This window comes from Pyrus communis, chromosome 6, assembly GCF_963583255.1.
Source record: "Pyrus communis chromosome 6, drPyrComm1.1, whole genome shotgun sequence".
Classification (NCBI taxonomy): domain Eukaryota; kingdom Viridiplantae; phylum Streptophyta; class Magnoliopsida; order Rosales; family Rosaceae; genus Pyrus; species Pyrus communis.
In genome coordinates, this window is record NC_084808.1 from 11,579,502 (window position 1) to 11,598,386 (window position 18,885).

Genomic DNA, 18,885 nt, shown 5'->3' on the forward strand with positions numbered 1-18,885 from the left:
AAACATTTTCTCCAGTCTCTACAAAAGACTCTTTTAGAGTGATCATGGCATAGTGGCTCATTTTGATCTGCTCCTACATCAAATGGACTACATGAAGCAACCAGAGAGCTTCATTCAAGAAGGGAGAGAGAATTTGGTTTGTAAACTTAACAAGTCTATTTATGGATTGAAACAGGCCTCGAGACAGTGGTATTTGAAGTTTGATGAGGTTGTTTCATCACATGGTTTCGAAGATAGCCCTAGTGATGAGTGTGTTTACATGAAAAGAAATGGCAACTGTTTTATTTTTTTCATTCTCTACGTAGATGACATATTACTAGCATGCAATAATGCATCATTGCTAAGTGACACCATGACATTTATGTCCAAGCGTTTTGAGATGAAAGATATGGGAGAGGCAGCTTTTGTTCTTGGTATTCAGATCACAAGAGATTGAAGTGGATGACTGCTTGGTTTATCACAGAGAGCATATATTGAAAATGTACTTAAGAGGTTCAATATGGAAGACTCGAATGGCTGTGATGTTCCCATGACAAAGGGAGAAAAGCTCAGTAAGGATCAGTGCCCTAAGACAAATTTTGAGAAGAAAGAAATGGCTAACGAGCCTTATGCTTCCCTCGTTGAGAGTCTCACGTATGCACAGGTATGTACTAGACCTAATATTGCATATGCTATTAGCATATTAGGAAGGTTTCAGTCTAATCATGGCAATGCACACTGGTTAGCTGCCAAGAAAGTTTTGAGGTACTTACAGAGAACAAATGAGTACCAACTAGTGTCTAAGAATGATTCAAAACTTGAACTAGTAGGCTATAGTGACTCAGACTTTGTAAGCTGCCTTGATTCGCTTAAGTTAACTTCAGGTTATATATTCACGTTGGCAAATAACGCAGTGTCATGGAAGAGTGTGAAACAAGATACTGTTGCCACTTCTACCATGCAAGCTAAGTTTGTAGCTTGTTATGAAGCTACATCACAAGCTACATGGCTGAGAAGCTTCATCAGTAACCTCAAGATCATGAATTCCATAGCAAAGCCTATTCAAATTTGGTGTGATAACAAGGCTGATGTCTTATATTCTAAGAATAAGAAAATGTCTCTTGGAACTAAGCACTTGAACACCAAATATGTGTTGACAAGGAAGAAAGTAAAATTTGAAGATATCAAGGTTGATTACATTAGCACTCATGCAATGCTTACTGATTTACTCACTAAGGTATTATCAAATGTGGTTTTTTCATAAGCATGCAGTCAATATGGGAGCGACTGCAACCCTAGATTTGTTGAACTAGTAGGAGTAGTGATAGTATGTAGTATAATTATGCATGCTAGTTATTATTGTGACTATGAGTAGTAAGTTTGGTTTTGTGTTTTGCTAGTTGCTGCTTTTGGTTGAATTGAATGTTTAATAAAATGATGATGCTTCAGCAATTCATACATTGTTTAAATATAGTTCTAGTTCTTATTTTCTGTTGGAAATAAAGGATGTTGAAAGATCATAAGCAACTGATATGTATTACAGTGAGACAATGTAGCAGCAAAAGGTTATTAGCTGCAATTAGTAGTGCCGAGAGATTGATTAGCATATGTACTGAGTTTTTCATGAAAATATATGTGAGCTATTCTCATAGCTTGAAAGCTTCATAGGAAATATTAAGCAGTCATAAATAAGGTTGATTAAGTGGACTGGAAGTGACGGAGTTGGTGCTTTCGACTCATGGTTATATGGCTCACTTCTGTACCAAGTCTATGATTGATTACTTCATGTAAGTGAGGATCTTATTCAGTGATTACAAGAGCATATGAACACTTATGTAAGTTCATAGTCTCTGATAGTTCTGAATAAGTAATCTTTACTTGGCTAAAGTATGCAAGAAGCTTATTAGCTTAACTGAATCCATTGGCCAATAAAGAATCATACTTACAAATTCATTAAAGTTCTTTCTTGAATTAACTAATTGACCTAGTGGAAGAATGTTGGATGTTAGATTCTAATTCAATGGCTAATAGGTCAATATAGTTAATAAGGATTGATGTGGAATGTAAGTGCAATTAGGGTTTAGTTATAAGCTATAACTTGGACTCCAAGTAAAGGAATATAACCTGGTTATAATTGGAGAATAAGGTCTCTTGATACTATCCTATTTGGATTCATATTTGGTAGATTATATCCTTGTACAATAAGGAATCCTAGTGTATGATTATGGGAATGTATGCTACGGTTGTAATAATATAAATACCAAGGGAAGGTCCTTGCATACACCACCGATACATATACTTGGAGAACTCCCCATAGGTTTGAGTAATACAGTGGTGGTGAGTGTGCAGAAGACCAACCTTCGAAGTCCAAAGTGTTTGAGGAGAGCTTGCTGTAATTACAGTCCTTGTTATGCTAGGAAGATGTCTTCTCAAGGTTAGTTCAATGGTGTTTTATTATACATGAATGTGTTAGGTTTAACACATTGCTCAAGACTTCTCTACACCCTCGCAAGTAGACAAGGAAACACCATAACTAATGCTCTTTTAAACAAATGTCAATTTTACAACACAAAATACTTCAGTTCTCGCACTATGTTCTCAAACTATTTGTGATGCTCGTAAAAAAGCATACAAGTTTTAGATCCAATAACATTTGAATGAGTTTGTTCAAAAAAATAATATTTGAATAAATATTAAACATCTACTTAATACATACGACTTCTGTTGGTTTGGTTTGCTTATTATGCTACATATAGAAGAGCGTTGAAAGAAACTATCGCAATTCATTGTATTCAATTAGGAGTTTAAAAGATTTTAAATAAGTTTATAAATTCAAGGGTATTAAATCAAGATTTTAAATGAATCCATCTAGGAGTTCATAAAACTCTAAAGAAATTTAGATGGATTCAATCAGGATTTTATAGTAGTGCATAAAACTTTATGTGTATTCAATTAGGAATTGATTTTAAAGTTTTTCAAAAAAAAATTAAGAATTTTGATGGATTTAGAACAATATTATAGTGTATTTTAGGCTTTAAGAAATCAAGCCTCTCCTCCTAAGATTTTGAATGAATTCCCATGGAGTCTATGAAACTCCATAGAACTCCGTTAAACTTCAAATATTTGTAACTCTTTCAAAAACCTTTACACTCTCAATTCAATGCAAATTAAAAACATAAAATAAATTCACAATAAAACAAATAAAGTAGCATTCTTTTTGTCATAACATGAAATCAAAGACTTATTAAGAATGACCTTCTATTATTTGATTGTGATAGTAAATAATAGATATCACTATCTTTACTTATTTACTACTTGGATCACTTGAATGTAAATTACTAAATAGTCCATATCACTAGCTTTACTTATTTACTACTTGGGTCACTTGAATATAAACTATAAATGGATAACATAAATCATACATATACTAAAACTCAGTTTTTCAGCACTGTTCATTAATAATGAAAGGGCAAAAATGCCTTCGGCTCTGCTTTGTTAGCTCCACTATTTTTTTTTTCTACAGTTATTTGTCCGTTTTGTCCATCAATGCCACGTGCTGGCCATCATTTATCTAGATGGTTCGATTTCGTCTCCTTCACTTTACCTTTCAACTTTGTTTTCTTCGTCGTGAATTTGTGGTCTCTTTCTTTTCATTTTGTTGTCGTCCTGTCAAATCCTTTGTTGTTTTGATTACATAATAGTTGTGATTAAATTGGGATTTGGTTTGTTTGGGGATTTGGATCTAGCTCTCTATTTTCAGCCTTCGTTCAGAATCTATGAACGTTTTGTTGAAACTGACGAAAACATTTGGTCCAAATTTATAAAGTTCGTGTTCAACATTTTATTCTCATCTTGTAATCGCTGGGACAAGAAGTTTAAGGTGAGTTTGTTTTCAATATATTTATCCTCATCTTGCAATTGCTAGGACAAGAAATTTAAGGTCTTTGTTTCTATTTTTCCTACCGATTTCCAGGTTGGACAAGTTTTTTGTCAAATTGTTGGCCGATTTCCATGGAGAACTTATCTCCTAACGCCCCTCTATAGGCTATTCGTCAAGGACAGTTCACACCATTCTTTCATAGAACTACACCCATGGTTTGATTCTCCTTCTCGGAGATATGCAAGCAGTCCTTCCCAGATTCAACCACACCTTCCAATGTATCCCATTCTCACTTCATCCGAGATCATGGGCTAGTCCGACTGGATTTTGCCTCCATCCGCGGATGTGCGGGAATTTTGTTCAAATAATTGGTGCTTTCATTAAGAGTGAATTCATATTCCCCCGTCCAAATCACTTTATCGACGTACGAATCTACTTCAAACAAAAAGTGATCAAACGAAGGAATTTTGGAGCAATTTTAATTTGAGTGGATTTGCGAGTCCTTCAAGATTGTGTTAAAATTCCATAATTTAATACCAAGCCGTTTGATCATGACAAAGAAAAGAAGGCCAGCGCGCAACTTTTCCAAATTGACGTTTATAGGCGTTTAGGGTATTTTGGAGATCAATATTTAAAAAGAGACATTTTTTGACCAAATCGAAGTTGATTTGATGGTAAAAGTCATATTCACGAGTGACAATAAAACCAATGACAGCAGTCACAATTACTTCATGACGGATTGAAGAATCACGAACACCAACTCCATATAATGTGAAGAAGAGTTTTATCGCAAGGCTCGAATTTTCATAGAGGAACAAAAAAAAAAAGGGTTTCTAATACCTTTATTTATTTTACTCTCATATCTTATTACTTTAAAAAGTTTAAATTGCTTTACCATAAAACAGATAGCTCAACCTAACTATTTGTTATCGTTATTTCGAAGGGGATATGTGCTGATTGCACATCCCTTCTTCCTTTCAGATCTTATGGCGTTGGACTAACTCAGTCCAACACTATTCCAGTGGAGACATTAATTCCAACGACACAACCTTTCAAATATAGCGTAATCTTAACACGAGGAGAAGTACACCGGGGGCAAGTCACCCCTACAACGCAACATAGCGATCATGCTACAACACAAAGAATTACAAAAATGACTTAGAGAAAAGCATGTCAACGCAAGGAAGTGAAGGCAAGTTTGGCCCCGTGTGAACTAACACTTCATCGTAAGTTCGACTCATAGATTCCTCATCTAAAGTCTAAAGACAACTCAATTCAAGTCTATCAACACTCTGATTGGGGCAAGTGCTCTCACAAAAGTTATGGGGGGTAATGTAATTGTGCCTAAAACTCATTCTACATACTTGAATAATTTTCAACGAAAAAATCACTTCTCGGATGAAATTTGACACAAGGCTAATTAGAGACAAAAGCTAAGGTGCCTAAGATTGTTGTGTCAAAGTTTCAGAATTTTCTACAAAGCAAATATTTCCAGTTTTACAAAGTCAAGTCTAAAAATTCAAAGTGGTCAGTAGCTTGAGAGCCTCAAGCTATAATAAGCGCAGTACAATGCAAGCTACAGGCACACACATATGGTGCCTTGACCTGGAAGTTCAGTGCACTATCCAGCCTCCGAAAAGATTATACAATTGTGAGTTATAACATTCAAACCTAGGCTCTATGTCATTCGAGGGAATAGTCAAAAAGGCAATGTAGAAAACATCTAAGGGCGGCTCTGAACTCCGACCTTGAGTACAACTACTTCTACCCTATACCAGCTTACTAAGCCAAGTACATTATGCAACACCATGTGTTAAACAGGTTCGAATGAGGCACCCATACTAGGAAATCCTCAAGAGTAATTTTATTCCAAATGAACTCCGATATGAGGAGATGCCTTAGCCAAGCCAGCTAAGTGTAGTCTGATAAAAAACGCTCAGGTCCGACACATAGGGCCTAACAAAAGGATTCAAAAAGTGGTTCCGACCAACATGCAAATGACCAAGTCCTTAACAAACTTTCATTTAAGATTCATGAGGGATGGATCAGCAATTTAAACTGAGAAGGAAATTCATTCTTGGTTACACGTTACACTATTAAAGATTTCTGACCTAGAATTGGGGCAAACTGAAAGAACAAACATAATCAATAAACAAGACAACTCAAATATGTCAAACTGGCATTAAAATCTAGAGTCCATTCCGAGTAAGTTTGGATACTTTCTCATCCTTAATCTAATCAATGCATTACCGCAAGTTTAGGGAAAAAGGTTTTCCATGGGTTTACTATTTAATTACTGGTACCAGAGTAAGGTGGTACTCCAGATATCGTGATGAAAATCTTTATAAACACCAAGTTTAGGAGGTGATTTTTTTTCTAATCAACTTCACCAAGGATGGTTTTGATGAACTATGTCCTTGGCCCACAAGCTTACTTGTGTTTCGCCTTAGTACACTATACTTCAAAGTTAGCTTACTTTGGAAAGATTGATAAATTAAATTATATTCTACGATTAGGAAGCAAAGGATGAAAAGTTTCAAGTGTTTTACTCTAACAAGTTTAATGAATTGAGTAAAATAAACTTAGAAGAATATTCCTAAGGCATTTAAGTCTTTCAAGGAATATATATGCGCAATCCGCCTTGCATCTAGCGTTTCAGCTATGCATCTGGAACTCTGACCAAGGGTTTACAATATGGTTCGAAACTCTAAAAGATTAAACCATTAGAAAACAAACGAGCAAGACTAGCTGGACTTGGCAGGCTTCGAATCAACAAGAAGTTCGAAAGTCATTCCAACGAAAATTCCGAAGAATATATTCTAGGATGATTCTCTCATTGTCATTGGTAACACAGATCACATTCTCAAAAGCATAGTTAAGGGCAATAGTCAGACCATAATTTTAGGGATTAGGCAATGAATGGTGCGAAGTTTCAAAGTTCTTCATTATTCTTGAATTTAGGGTATTCTATGTACCACAATGAATGGTGTAAGACAAAACAAACAATGGCATGCGAGGATCTAAAACGATCATCCCCTGTTTTGGGTCTTCTATCATGGACATGCATTTAATCATGTATATAATAAAAAAAATACTTATCTCTTGGAGCAATACAATGGTTTAGACTAAGGTTGTTTACCCGTCGATTGGACCTTCAAGTTGTTTTCCACATTTGTCTTTGATGATGTCCTTGAGAGTTCTAGAGCATATCTAGGAATAGATACTGCGTCTTCTTAGAAGTGTGATTACTTACGGCGCATGCCAATTCTTAAATTGTAAGAACTCCCAGACTTATAGGAAACATGTTGATTCCTTGCTAGATTAGGTTTCCATATCTTGTGGGACAAGCATAATTATTCTAGTGAAGGCGCTCGAACTTCACCTACTGTCCCAGAATAAGATGATGGTGGCATCGCTGCTCTGTTTGGTCATTTCCGCTCGTACTTGTTGAGTCCATGATCGAACTGTGAAGGTACTTCTTACTTGGATCCACCTTATTCCGAATGGTTTCAGAGTGAAGCAAAGTAATTCACAATTCAAACTTCTTTAAGTGTGGAAATCTGGATTCATAACTCCCATGTAGTGTAGGAATCGTTCAAATTCATGAAATCTTTCTTCTACTCCATATGGTATGCCCCCTATCTTTTTCCATTACAAGCTAGCAGTGGAGGAGGACAATTGTGGAGTTATCGTGCAATTCTTTGCTGGTGACCATTGGTTTTAGCTCATCAAAGCAAACTTGAATTGGTTGAAACTCTTAGGTTAACCGTTGACTTAATCATGACTATGTGTATCTTGAACTCGTAGGTCGTTGTGGCACATTGTACGTTGTTTGATATGAGATCAGAGGAAGACCTTTAGGAATCCTGCATAAAATTTAAGCATGCGCTATGAGTGGTAAAACGAAAATAATATCTTCACGTTACTCAAAACTGAGTTCTGCAAAATTCTACAAACAGCTGACTTTCATAACTTTGCGATAATGTATGGTATGAAACGAAACCCAGTCTACTTTGAGAAAGTATAGTTTAATCAAGGAAGTTGTATGTGTTGTGGCTTATGTTGTTTGTGCTGGCTTGTTGTTCAACTGCTTTGTGTGCCAGAGTTGAGCATGTTCTTTCTTCTAGAAAATTATGTAAAAATAAGATTATTGTAGTTTGACTTCTTATCTTTCCAGGAATAGGTGGCATGTCATGGGAAAAAATCGGGAAGGCCATGAAATCTTTGTTTTCCTATAAATGCGAAGTTTTGACAGGAATACAGCTTAAACTAACTTCATACGTAAAATTGGAAAGATTGGCTTTGTAGAAAATTCTAAAACTTTGATACAACAATCTTGAGCACCTTAGCTTTTGTCTCCAACTTTCCTCATATCGAATTTCGTCTGGGACGTCAACTTTTCGTTGAAAATCATTTGAGTGCGCAGAAGAATTTTGGGCACGATTACATTGCCCCTAGAGCTTTGCACAAACACTTTCCTCTGTCGGAGTGTTGATGGACTCAAACTCAGTTGCATATACACTTCAGATAAGAGATCTATATGTCAAACTTGCGATGAGGTGCTGGTCTGCACAAGGCCAAACCTGCCTTCGCTCCCTTGCATAGACACGTTTCTCTCTTAGTCTTTTTTGTAATTCTTTGTGTTGTAGTATGATCTCTATGCTGCGTTGTCAACCCGTCATGATTCATATTTGAGTTTGGAACTCCGATGGAACTCGAGACTTAGTTCCAGAGTTGAACTTTTTACACCTTGACTAGGAGTGATTTGCCCCAAGTGTACTTATCCTCGTCTTAAGACTCTACCATTCTCGTCAGAGAGGTTGTGTCATTGTTGGGGTTACTAGCTCCACCAAAATAATGTTGGACTGAGTTTTTCTCACACCACATGATCTGAAAGGAAGAAGGGATGTGCAATCAGCATATATCCCCTTCGAAAAAACGATAACAAATAGTCAGGTCGAGCTCTTTGTTTCATGATAAAGTGATTTAACTTTTCGAGGTAATAAGATACTAGAACAAAATAGATAAAGGTGTTAGAAACCCTCCATTTTTTGTGTTCCTTTGGGAAAATTCAGGCCTTGCAATAAAACTCTTCTTCACATCATATGGAGTTGGGGTTCGTGCTTCTTCAATCCATCATCACTGATAGGATTTTTTCCATCAAATTAACTCTGATTTCATCCAAAAATATCTCTTTTTAAAGCTTAAGATGTACTTAACAAATCCTTAGAAGGAATCTTCCTCGAAATATGCCATCTTGACCTTCAAAATACTCAAAGTCCCCAAAAAAATCAATCTGGAAAAGCTAAGCACTAGGCCTTTTTTTTCTTTGCCACGGTCAAACGGCTTGGAAATAAATTCTATAATTTTGATAAAATTTTCTTGAAAGACTCAAAAATCCGCTCCAATTGAAATGACTCCAAAATTCCTTCGGTTGATCACTGTTTGGCCAAAGTAGAATCGCATGTTGATAGAGTGATTTAACTGGGGAAACATGAATTCGCTCTCAATGAAAACACCAATTGTTGGAACCAAATTCATGTAGCATCCACGGGCGGAGGCGAAATCTAGCCAGACTAGCCCATGATCTCCGATGAGGGGTGAATGGGGTTGATGGGAGGTATGGTTGAATTTGGAAAGGGTTGTCTACATATCTCTAGGAAGGAGAATGAAACCACGGATGTAGTTCTATAAAAGAATAGCATGAACCTTCACACATTTTTTGTTAATTTTTATCTATTGATTATAGTCAATTTATTCAATCCAATGATCGAAAATTGAGAGAATATGTGAACAGCATCACCCGATTTCAAAATACAAGAAGTGACTTTGGCGACTTGTTAGTTCTAGAAATGGCATATATAGAAATTTAAGCAACATGGAGGGCAAAGATATAGCACTGATTTGTTATTGAGATGCTTTTATAAAAAGTAGGTATAAAAAAAAAGCTAAGCTTAAAAAATGTTTGGTAAACACTTAAAAACAGCTTATATTCATAGTTTTGGGTGAAAAAAAAAACTAAAAACAAGAAGCAGTAAAAATGAGCTTATTCTCATAGCACAACAGAAGCAATTTTTTTTTCAAAGCACAGCAATACCAAACCAGCCCATAGTCATGTCATATTCTCTCTCTACCCATGGAGAGATTTTCCAGTATGATCTTCACACGAGATGGTATACCACATGTCTCTATATAAATGGTGGGTTATGTGTGTTAAAGGGTTAATAACTTAAAAGTTAAAATTTTCCACCACTTGCATAAAAACATGTGATGTACTATCCGTATTCCCGTCACAACTAAACATTTCTCTCTACCCATGGGCCTTTTCCCGCCTTTTTCTTTTCCCTCAAACTTAGAGTTTTGTATTTTCTTCTCACTTGAGTTTTGACCGTTACGTTTTCTCCAACGTCTCTGTCTCTCTCCCCCATCAGTGATCAAACCTCCTGCTCTTGTTCAATACCCAGGTAAGGCATTTCCACTGCAATCCAATCTACTGCTTAATGTTTTATTATTTACTTTATTTCTGTTTATTGCAGATTATTTCTTAAAAATCAGCCCAATTTGTCTGGTTTTTTTCCTGAGTTTAATTTCTTCTTTGATATGGGAAGCTCTTTTTTTTTTTTTTTTCAGCACTAGATTTAAATATATATATATATATATATATATATAAAATAATATGTAATGGGTTTTTCATTTTGCATTTGTATGCTCAATTCGCCTTGAATCTTCATCTTGTACAAATAAAAAATGTGAACTTTTCAGTTTTCCAGTTGTTGAAAAGGGTGCTCTGGTTTTCAGTCCATATGAGATTTAGGTGAGTATTTAATTTATTTATTCACTTTACTTGAAGCAGAAAAAAGAGTGATTGCGTTTCTCAGGTTTATGCAAGTATTAGCTATTTAATTTTCTATTTTGAAAATTTGAAAATTCTGTTTGTTCTTTTATTGAGCCAACAAAATCTCTGTTTATGATATCTGCATAATAACATTGACATTTTTATTTAGAAGAAAACAAAAGATTCCTGTTTTTATTTGTCCTTTTTATCCCATTAATATTTTGCAAGAATTGTAAAAGATAAAATCTTTCTTTCCATGTTATGGTAGGAGAAGGAGGTTCTTTCGCCGAAAGTTATATGCTTTGTTCCCTCTTTTTTTTTTTAATATAATTTGTTTCGTGTTTGAGAAAACTTAGTAGAACAATTCTTGAACATAAAGAAAAGCATTCAGACCTTGTTTTCCAAGTGTTTTTTTATTCAATAGAACAATTTAATTTCTCTGCAGATTCACATGTGATAGTTCCTCATGTTGGAGTGAGGTTATCGAACTTCACTGTCGTTGATCAGCTTCGGAATATCCTTATGAATGGCCAGAAATACTACGGTTATCCCACTCAAAATAGTCTTGATCAGAGAACCATAGATGATGAAGTTAGAGGACTAGGGCAGGTCAGAGAAGAAGAAGGGATCCCTGACTTGGAAGAAGTTGAAACCGAACAGGAGGAATGTGATCATGAGAAAAATGTACCACAAGAAAGGGATAAAGTTGATGTAAACTGCACAGAGAAAAAGTTAATGTTGAAGATGTTGATGAGGAGGAGACAGATAGCGGAATTGAGATTGACCACGAAGCACAAATTCCATCACATAGTAGTGTGAGTATAGAGGTTTCACAATCTCAGACTGCTAGACAAGTTAAAACTAATAGCCAAGAAAGAGCTGTTGAGCTCCGGGAAGCTAAGGAAGAAACACCAGGCTTTACTGTATACATGAACACAAGGCCAATGAGTGTGGCAGAGGTTATCAAGGAATTAGATACTCAGTTCACAATTGTTTGCAATGCCGCCAATGAGGTATCAGCGTTGTTAGAGGCTAGCAGAGAGCAGTACTTGTCATTCTCCAATGAACTCTCAGATTTGCTTACTTGGTTTATGAATGCTTGTTAAGCAGTAGAAAATATTTTGGTTTTCGTATTTTCTTTAAACTTTCAGGTTATTATATAGTAAGTAATTTTTTGTTGCAGCCATGAAAATGTTGAACCCAGTAGCATTATTTCGCTCAGCTTCTTCTCGTTCAGCATTGTCCAGATTTTTAATGAATTCTTCACGCGCTAAAGATGAAGGTTATGGAAGCAGTAGTGATGTCTCAGAGGATCCCTGCATGTTTTGTGGTAGCTACCAATCAACATTGGACAGATTATATGCTTGGGAGAAGAAACTCTACGAGGAAGTCAAGGGTAGCAATTAGAGATATGCATACTCGGATGAAGGTTTCAATACACACGGTTGAAGTTATTTCGAAGAGGATTGAAACCTTGAGGGATGAAGAATTGCAACCTCAACTCTCGGAATTGGTACAAGGGTATGCCATGGAGCTTTTATAAATAGTTTGCTCAAATATGTACCCCATGTTTCATGTAATTATCCTTCTGTTTTAATCAATTGATTAACTAAACCAGGTTAGCAAGGATTTGGAAAGTAATGGCACAGTGTCATCGGTCGCAGAAATGAAGCCTAGATGAAGCCAGGCTTTTACTAGCAGGCCCGCCGTCAAAATTGGAAGCTAAACGACAGTCTTCCATCTCAGCCGCTGATCCAAACCGGCTAGCACGTTCAGCAGCCAATCTTGAGAAAGATCTGAGGAACTGGAGAGCCTTGTTCCAGTCATGGATCACTTCTCAACGATACTATGTGCAAGCAATAACAGGTTGGCTCCTCCGTTGTATGAGGGTCGATCCCAACACATCAAATTTTCCATTGTCTTGCTCCAGTGGGACACCAGTGCTAGATGGACTAGATTTTTTTGCAGCTGGTATGGGGTCCCTCTACACTTAACAGCTTAGAGAGGATTCGCGCCGAGTTAGGGTAGGTTCAAGGAGATTCGGAGGTGGAACAGCAGAGGAGTTCAGCGGGGATATGGAAATTGTGGAGGCCGGTGAAGTTGAACAAGTAATGACTGCAGACAAGATGGCAGAGGTCGCGGTAAGGGTACTTTGTGCGGGAATGTCAGTTACAATGAGCTCACTGACAGAGTTTGCTTTCGCGTTGGCTGAGGGATATGCTGAGCTTGTGAATCAATGGGACAGGGACAAGGCCAAGCCTGGAGCTGCTGCAATATTATGACTTTGTGATGTTCATATTTATGGGGTAGTTTAGTGACCGGTGTCAATATAATTATAAGAAATAATCTATAATATTTTGTCGCCAAAAAACAATACGAGGTCTTATCTTCGATTCTTCCTTCGACTATAAATCAATCATAAAAAGAAAATAATCATACGCCGGTAAATCAACAAAGGCTGTCCAACCTACTCAGACTCGGTCGCCCGTTGCTAGGGCCCAGCGAGGCACCAAAAGTTTAAAACCCTATACGGTTGCTCGAACACCGGCTAGAAGTCAAACAAATGCATCCTAGCAGCGCAATGGCCGGTGTCAAAATACGGGTTCCAGAATCCAGTGTATGTAACTTCCACAGAATAAAAACGAAGCGCACGAGGGCGAAAAACCTGTAAGTATGAAATTGCATCACAGTTAAACCCTTCTCACCAATTCACATTCAATGAAATTTACAAAAATTGTCAACAATGCTTCAAAAATCAAAATTCTAGGTTTCTAACTTGAACTTTCCAACAAATTATATCATGTATTTATAAAGGTGCTTATTTTTCCAAATTTCTCCACATCATACTACAAAATCGAAAGAACGGGATTACAGAAAATATCTCTTCGTCGTCAGGCTGCTAATCCTGGCTGGTTTTTGTGTAAAAAATGCTGGTCTTAAGAACACAACTATTCATAGCCATCATCATCATCAACCTCGGCATCAGCCTCATCAACTCGGCTTAGAAGAGTGACGAAAAGTACAACTGAAACTAGCTGTGCTATTATAAAATATCTGGCCCTGCTCTTAAAACTTTTCTCCGCCTCTGTCTTTTCCCTTTTGGGTTTGCTCTTGGGCTTAGAACCTGATAACAAAATAAAAGCATAAGAAATATTGCATTCGAGGAGCATTGCAAGCTAGGTGACCCTGATATAAACATCATAGATAGAACCAAAATGATTAAATAAAATTTCATTCGCATAAATGTCGTATATACAAAATGGTCAACATATTTAACTTAACCTTTACCTCATACAACTCGAAAACTTACACGTTGAACTTCACATGCAAAGAACTCTTGAAAAAGACTACAAACTACTCTTTACGATGATTTATATCACCCATGTCCCTATTAGTCAGCTCTTGTGTTAGTTATGTCAGAAAGCATGAAGTATCACTTGATCTCAAATTACGAGCTGCAAAATGCAGCTTCCACTTCAATACAGGCCTAACATACAAATTGCACATATTCTAACAGTTAAAACACTCAAGTAAAATACTATGTTTTCTAAAGCAAAATAAGGTGTCAGAAACTGCATGTGTGCAAGCCAAATCTACTCTCGAGTTTTAAGGATAACAACAGATTTCACCAAAGAACCAAAAATAGAGGAAACCAAACTGGTTTAATGAAGGCAATGAATCCCATTAAACGATAGCACTAAAAAGAATAAGATGCAGATATACAAGTCTTGAGTATAAAAGTATCTCACTCGAATTTGAAGGACCTCTTCTAGGAGCTGCTGATGAAGAGTTTGCATGAAAATTTGGGACTGAAGATGAAGAATCTGCGTCCATGAACTCCACCTTAAGCCTATCAGCATACTTAACAAGGTTTTCATGTTCTAAAAGCTTGCTTCGCAGTACCGATGTTTCCTAAAAGCACAAAGTGTCAGTAATCTACTGTACTAGGGGCATAGATCATTTTCTGGCCAAAAATACAAGAAACTATATAATGCCACAAGGAAATCTGAAGGGCAAGGGGGAGATCAAGCATAATTCCAGTTGAGTGATGAACACAAAGGTACAAAATGGGAAGCTAATAAGAAAATCTGCTAAAGTGGTTCCTATACTTCACTAACTCAAAAGTTAAATCACGGGGTCGAATTTTGTGCAACAAACACTGGCATCTGAGAGAGTTCAGAACAAGTATCCTTCTTTAGTTGTTCAAATTTTTAACTTTGATGGAAATGTAGTCTTATGCCAACTGAAACTGGGTTTTGTGCACAAATCACTGACATCTGAGTGTAAGTTCAGATCAGTATCGCTTCTTTTTGTTTTAATTTATCACTTTGGTGGAAACAGTAGTCTTCTGCAACTGGAACTGTCATTTATAACTGCAGCACCTCTTCCTAAGCTCAAATTAACTCAGAGTTCAAACCAGATGCAAAAGGGCATGTATCAAGCCGATTTTGATTGCTGAGAGCGCAAGTTGAAATCCAAGCTGCTCAGACCAAAATTTTAATCTCACTGGCCCATAAAAGAGCAATATTTTGTTGAAAAAGCTTTAAACATGCTTCTAAACAAAATTTCACCAAATAAAAAACATGATTCTTTTTTCAAGAAGAAAAGTAGAAGAGAGTAGAAGAATTCTGCTTCCTATCGGATTATACATATTGTACTGTATGTTTATTCTTTGTACAGTAGATTACAATCCAGAAACCACCACGAAAAAGAGAAGTTCATAGAAGAAGTGACGGTGGAAGTTAGAAGCATAATCACTTCTATGGAAGTATAATGCTCTTAGAATTAACGCTAATAAGTTGAGCATTAGGATTTACACAAGGTTCTGTAAGCTCAGAGAAGTTTTAATGCTAAAAGTGATTAATAAACTCGCAAAGAAAATGGTGCAGTCTTAATTTTCTAGGTCGGAGTACCATAATACAATTGGCAAGCACCTTCTATCTCTTTCATCTCCCATTCAAGTAAATAATTTTCTCTGAGTTCACGCGGAATAATAGTCTACAAGATAAGATCAAGATTCAAGTTGGAATCTCAACTTCTTAGTAGCTTCAAACTATATAGTTGAGCTAATTCAACGTAAATGGTGTTTAATTGCTAATATAAACTTTTCTAATCTGTCTGCCTACAAATAGAATGACTTACTGGTAATGCTTGAAGAATGATAAGTGCCTGCCCAAGAAAGACTGCATCCAAACTTGACGGCCTGCACAAAAGGAACAACACATGTAGATACACAATCAGCACGATAGTATCAGTTTGCCACTTTGCATGTAACAAAATATTAGTACTAAAGAAAGCAAGTTAAAATAAAATCAAGCACCCCAGGATTTCAATGTAAAAGTAAATAGGTACCTAGAATAGGATAGAAAATCACCTGTCTTCAAATAAAAATTTATGTTCCTCCAACCGACTTGACAGAGCTCCAAATGCAAGGCTGGCTCTCCTGTATGTCTGTCCATCAACTTTCGATATCAATAAAAACCACATGATTTATATAATAGTCAAGCAAGACAGCACTAGTTACTAAACACAAAGTAATATGATCAGTGAGAAAAAAGGAAGAACCTCTTCTTCTATTTTCTCAGCATTGTCATTAGTAATCCCAAGTTGCTGCTTTACAGTGTAAGATTTCTTATAATATAGAATCTTTCCAATTGGCCATGGGAGATCAGAATAATATATCTCTTTGGCAGAATTACCATCAGTTCCAACCCAAAGTTCATACATAAGAGCATCAGAAACACAGGAGCTAATCATTGCCTTTGTAGATATCCATTCTGGTATTGAGTGAAATTCAGTGTCCAAATCAGCAATACGGTCTTCCTTTAGTCTTTCGATAATGCCACCCTTCTCATTATTATAGGCCACATACTCGCCAGATTCAATATAAGGGATTTTATCTACACAAAAGCCACAAACAATACCATGATTTTCATCTACTTCAAATACATGCACACACTTACACGCCTACTCAAATGTAAATGTGAAACAATAGACCAACAGAAATGCGACCATAGTAACCAAAGCCATTATTATATCAATTCAAATATAATTAGCAGATGAAAAAACACACAGTTGTCTGTGCTAATAAAGGCACAAACACGGAGGCGGAGCCTGTGGCACGATTGTCCAGTCAAACTAGATACACCTAACTATACAAAGAAGACCATTTAAACAGATACCAAATCCACAAATCCTAATTGTCTTTAGTAACATATCCCAACTGTACCGTTATAAATTTATACATAACAGAAACCATTCACAGAACCAACGATATATCCACAGTTCGAGAGGAACTTACATGGCATGGGTACATAGATGCCATAGCAACCATGCCAATGATAGAATGTATGTGTAAGATTCTCTCCACATGTCATTGTATTATGGGCATAGAGTGTTACGGTGGCAGTGTACTCATACCATGTAAGGTCTTCTTCCTTGACAATATATTACAAAACTAATTTGTATCATAAACTCTAAATTAGTAGCAGTTCGGAATTAAGAACACATTCAAGTAACAAATCCAAAACCAATATTCTATGAAACAGTCAACTCAATGCATATAAAATAAACCAAAATAAAACCCAATCCAAAAATTTAGCAGCAAAGAAATTTCGGACCTCCTATACTGCCAAACCCTCATAAACCAACAATAAAATTCTGAAAAAAAAAAAAAGAAAAATAAATTAAATATATGCAGAGATGGAGAAAGATTTGATACCAGAGTCAGGGTACGTGAGGTTGAAATCTAATCGGAAGGGAACGTTGGCAAGTTTGAGGTAGAAGTAGACGGGCAAGCATGAAGGGCAAGCAGTGGGCAAGCCGAAACAAGACTTCCTCGCGACGAGAGTGTAATCTTCCATAAAACTTGTAAAACCCAATTGGGTTTTGCGTTTCCGAACTGAAATCCACAAGTAATTTAGGGTTTTTCTCAGTGGCGGGTGTTGCAGTAGCTGAATAACTGCGAGAGAGAGAGAGAGAGAAGAGAGAGAGAGAGGGTTTTGCCTGGGGTTTTGGAGGCAAATGGGTCCTGGAGCAAGAATGGGCCGTGTATCCGAGTCGAGTTCCAATTACCTAATGCCTGCCTAGGGCATTCAATATTTCTTTTAAGATTATATTTGTTTGTTACGATTGTGGTTATCTGTTTGCAATTAGTAGCTTAATAGTACTGTAATAAGTAGTAATCAAGTTGTGGTAGTCGTATGGCCAGCTGGCATTTGGTGTTAGTGGAATCATATATGTAATCAATTTGGTGGGGTTGAGCAGAATAGATATTTTGGGAACATTCAATACAAAATTACAAAAACATTTCTCTCTCTCTGTCTCTTCCCTTCTCTTCCTCCATTGCTATCTGGTAACTTGCAGGTTGAGAAAGGGTTGCTGAGTCTTTGGTGCTAACATTGGTATCATCCTCTCGATCATTGGCCTCCCTCTTGTATGCCCCGCCACACCAACAATTCTCGCATGTCTACCCTGGAAGCTCGCCTCTCCGTCGTGGAAACTGTTCTGGAAGCTCTTCCTGAACAGCTCCAGGCAGCTTCGGACGCCAGATTCACTTCCTTAGAGACAAAATTCGGCTTTCTCTTGGAGCATCTCCATCGTGACCCTGGCGTTTCAGGCGGCGTTAGATCTTCTACTGTTCCACCTCCTCCGGGTCCTGAACAGCCGCATCCTTCTCTTGCCGATGTCGAATTCCAATATTTAGAGACTCCACATTTCCCGCGTTGAGACTCTTTCGACAGTGGCGGTTTCACTCGGCGCCCTCAGTGGCCACACCGTTTGGATTTTCCCCGATTCACCGACGGTGACGATCCCTTCGCCTGGATCTACAAGGCTGAGCAGTACTTTGCTTATTACCACACCCCCGATCATCAGAAGGTCCTGACCGCCTCTTTTCACTTTGAAAATGAGCCACTGCAATGGTTCAGATGGCGTGATTGCATCCATTCCACACCAACTTAGACTGAGTTTACCACCTCATTGTGCCAGGAATTTGGACCTTCTGAATTCGAGGATTGCACCGAATCCTTGTTCAAGCTCAAACAAACAGGTACTCTCAAAGATTACATACTCGAATTTAGGCGCCTCGCTAATCGAACTACTGATGTCGACCCGGTTCTGTTGAAGAGTTGTTTTATTGGTGGATTAAAACGTGAATTGAAATATGATTTTAAGTTGCTGAAACCTAATT

The 18,885-nt window shown here is 37.1% G+C and overlaps 1 protein-coding gene and 1 pseudogene across 1 annotated transcript; one reads left to right on the forward strand and one right to left on the reverse strand.

Annotated features, from left to right (window-relative positions):
• Window positions 1-499: 499 nt before the first annotated feature.
• On the forward strand, window positions 500-12,976 carry LOC137736034 (uncharacterized; annotated as a pseudogene).
• Window positions 12,977-13,366: 390 nt separating this feature from the next.
• Window positions 13,367-17,733, reverse strand: LOC137737988 (mitochondrial outer membrane import complex protein METAXIN-like). The gene is made up of 6 exons (XM_068477580.1): window positions 17,416-17,733; window positions 16,260-16,594; window positions 16,069-16,145; window positions 15,837-15,897; window positions 14,444-14,606; window positions 13,367-13,818 (listed from the first exon to the last, which is right to left on the reverse strand). Exons 1-6 carry the CDS (start codon window positions 17,555-17,557, stop codon window positions 13,643-13,645), a joined length of 954 nt encoding a protein of 317 aa, XP_068333681.1. The 5' UTR covers window positions 17,558-17,733; the 3' UTR covers window positions 13,367-13,642.
• Window positions 17,734-18,885: the final 1,152 nt, after the last annotated feature.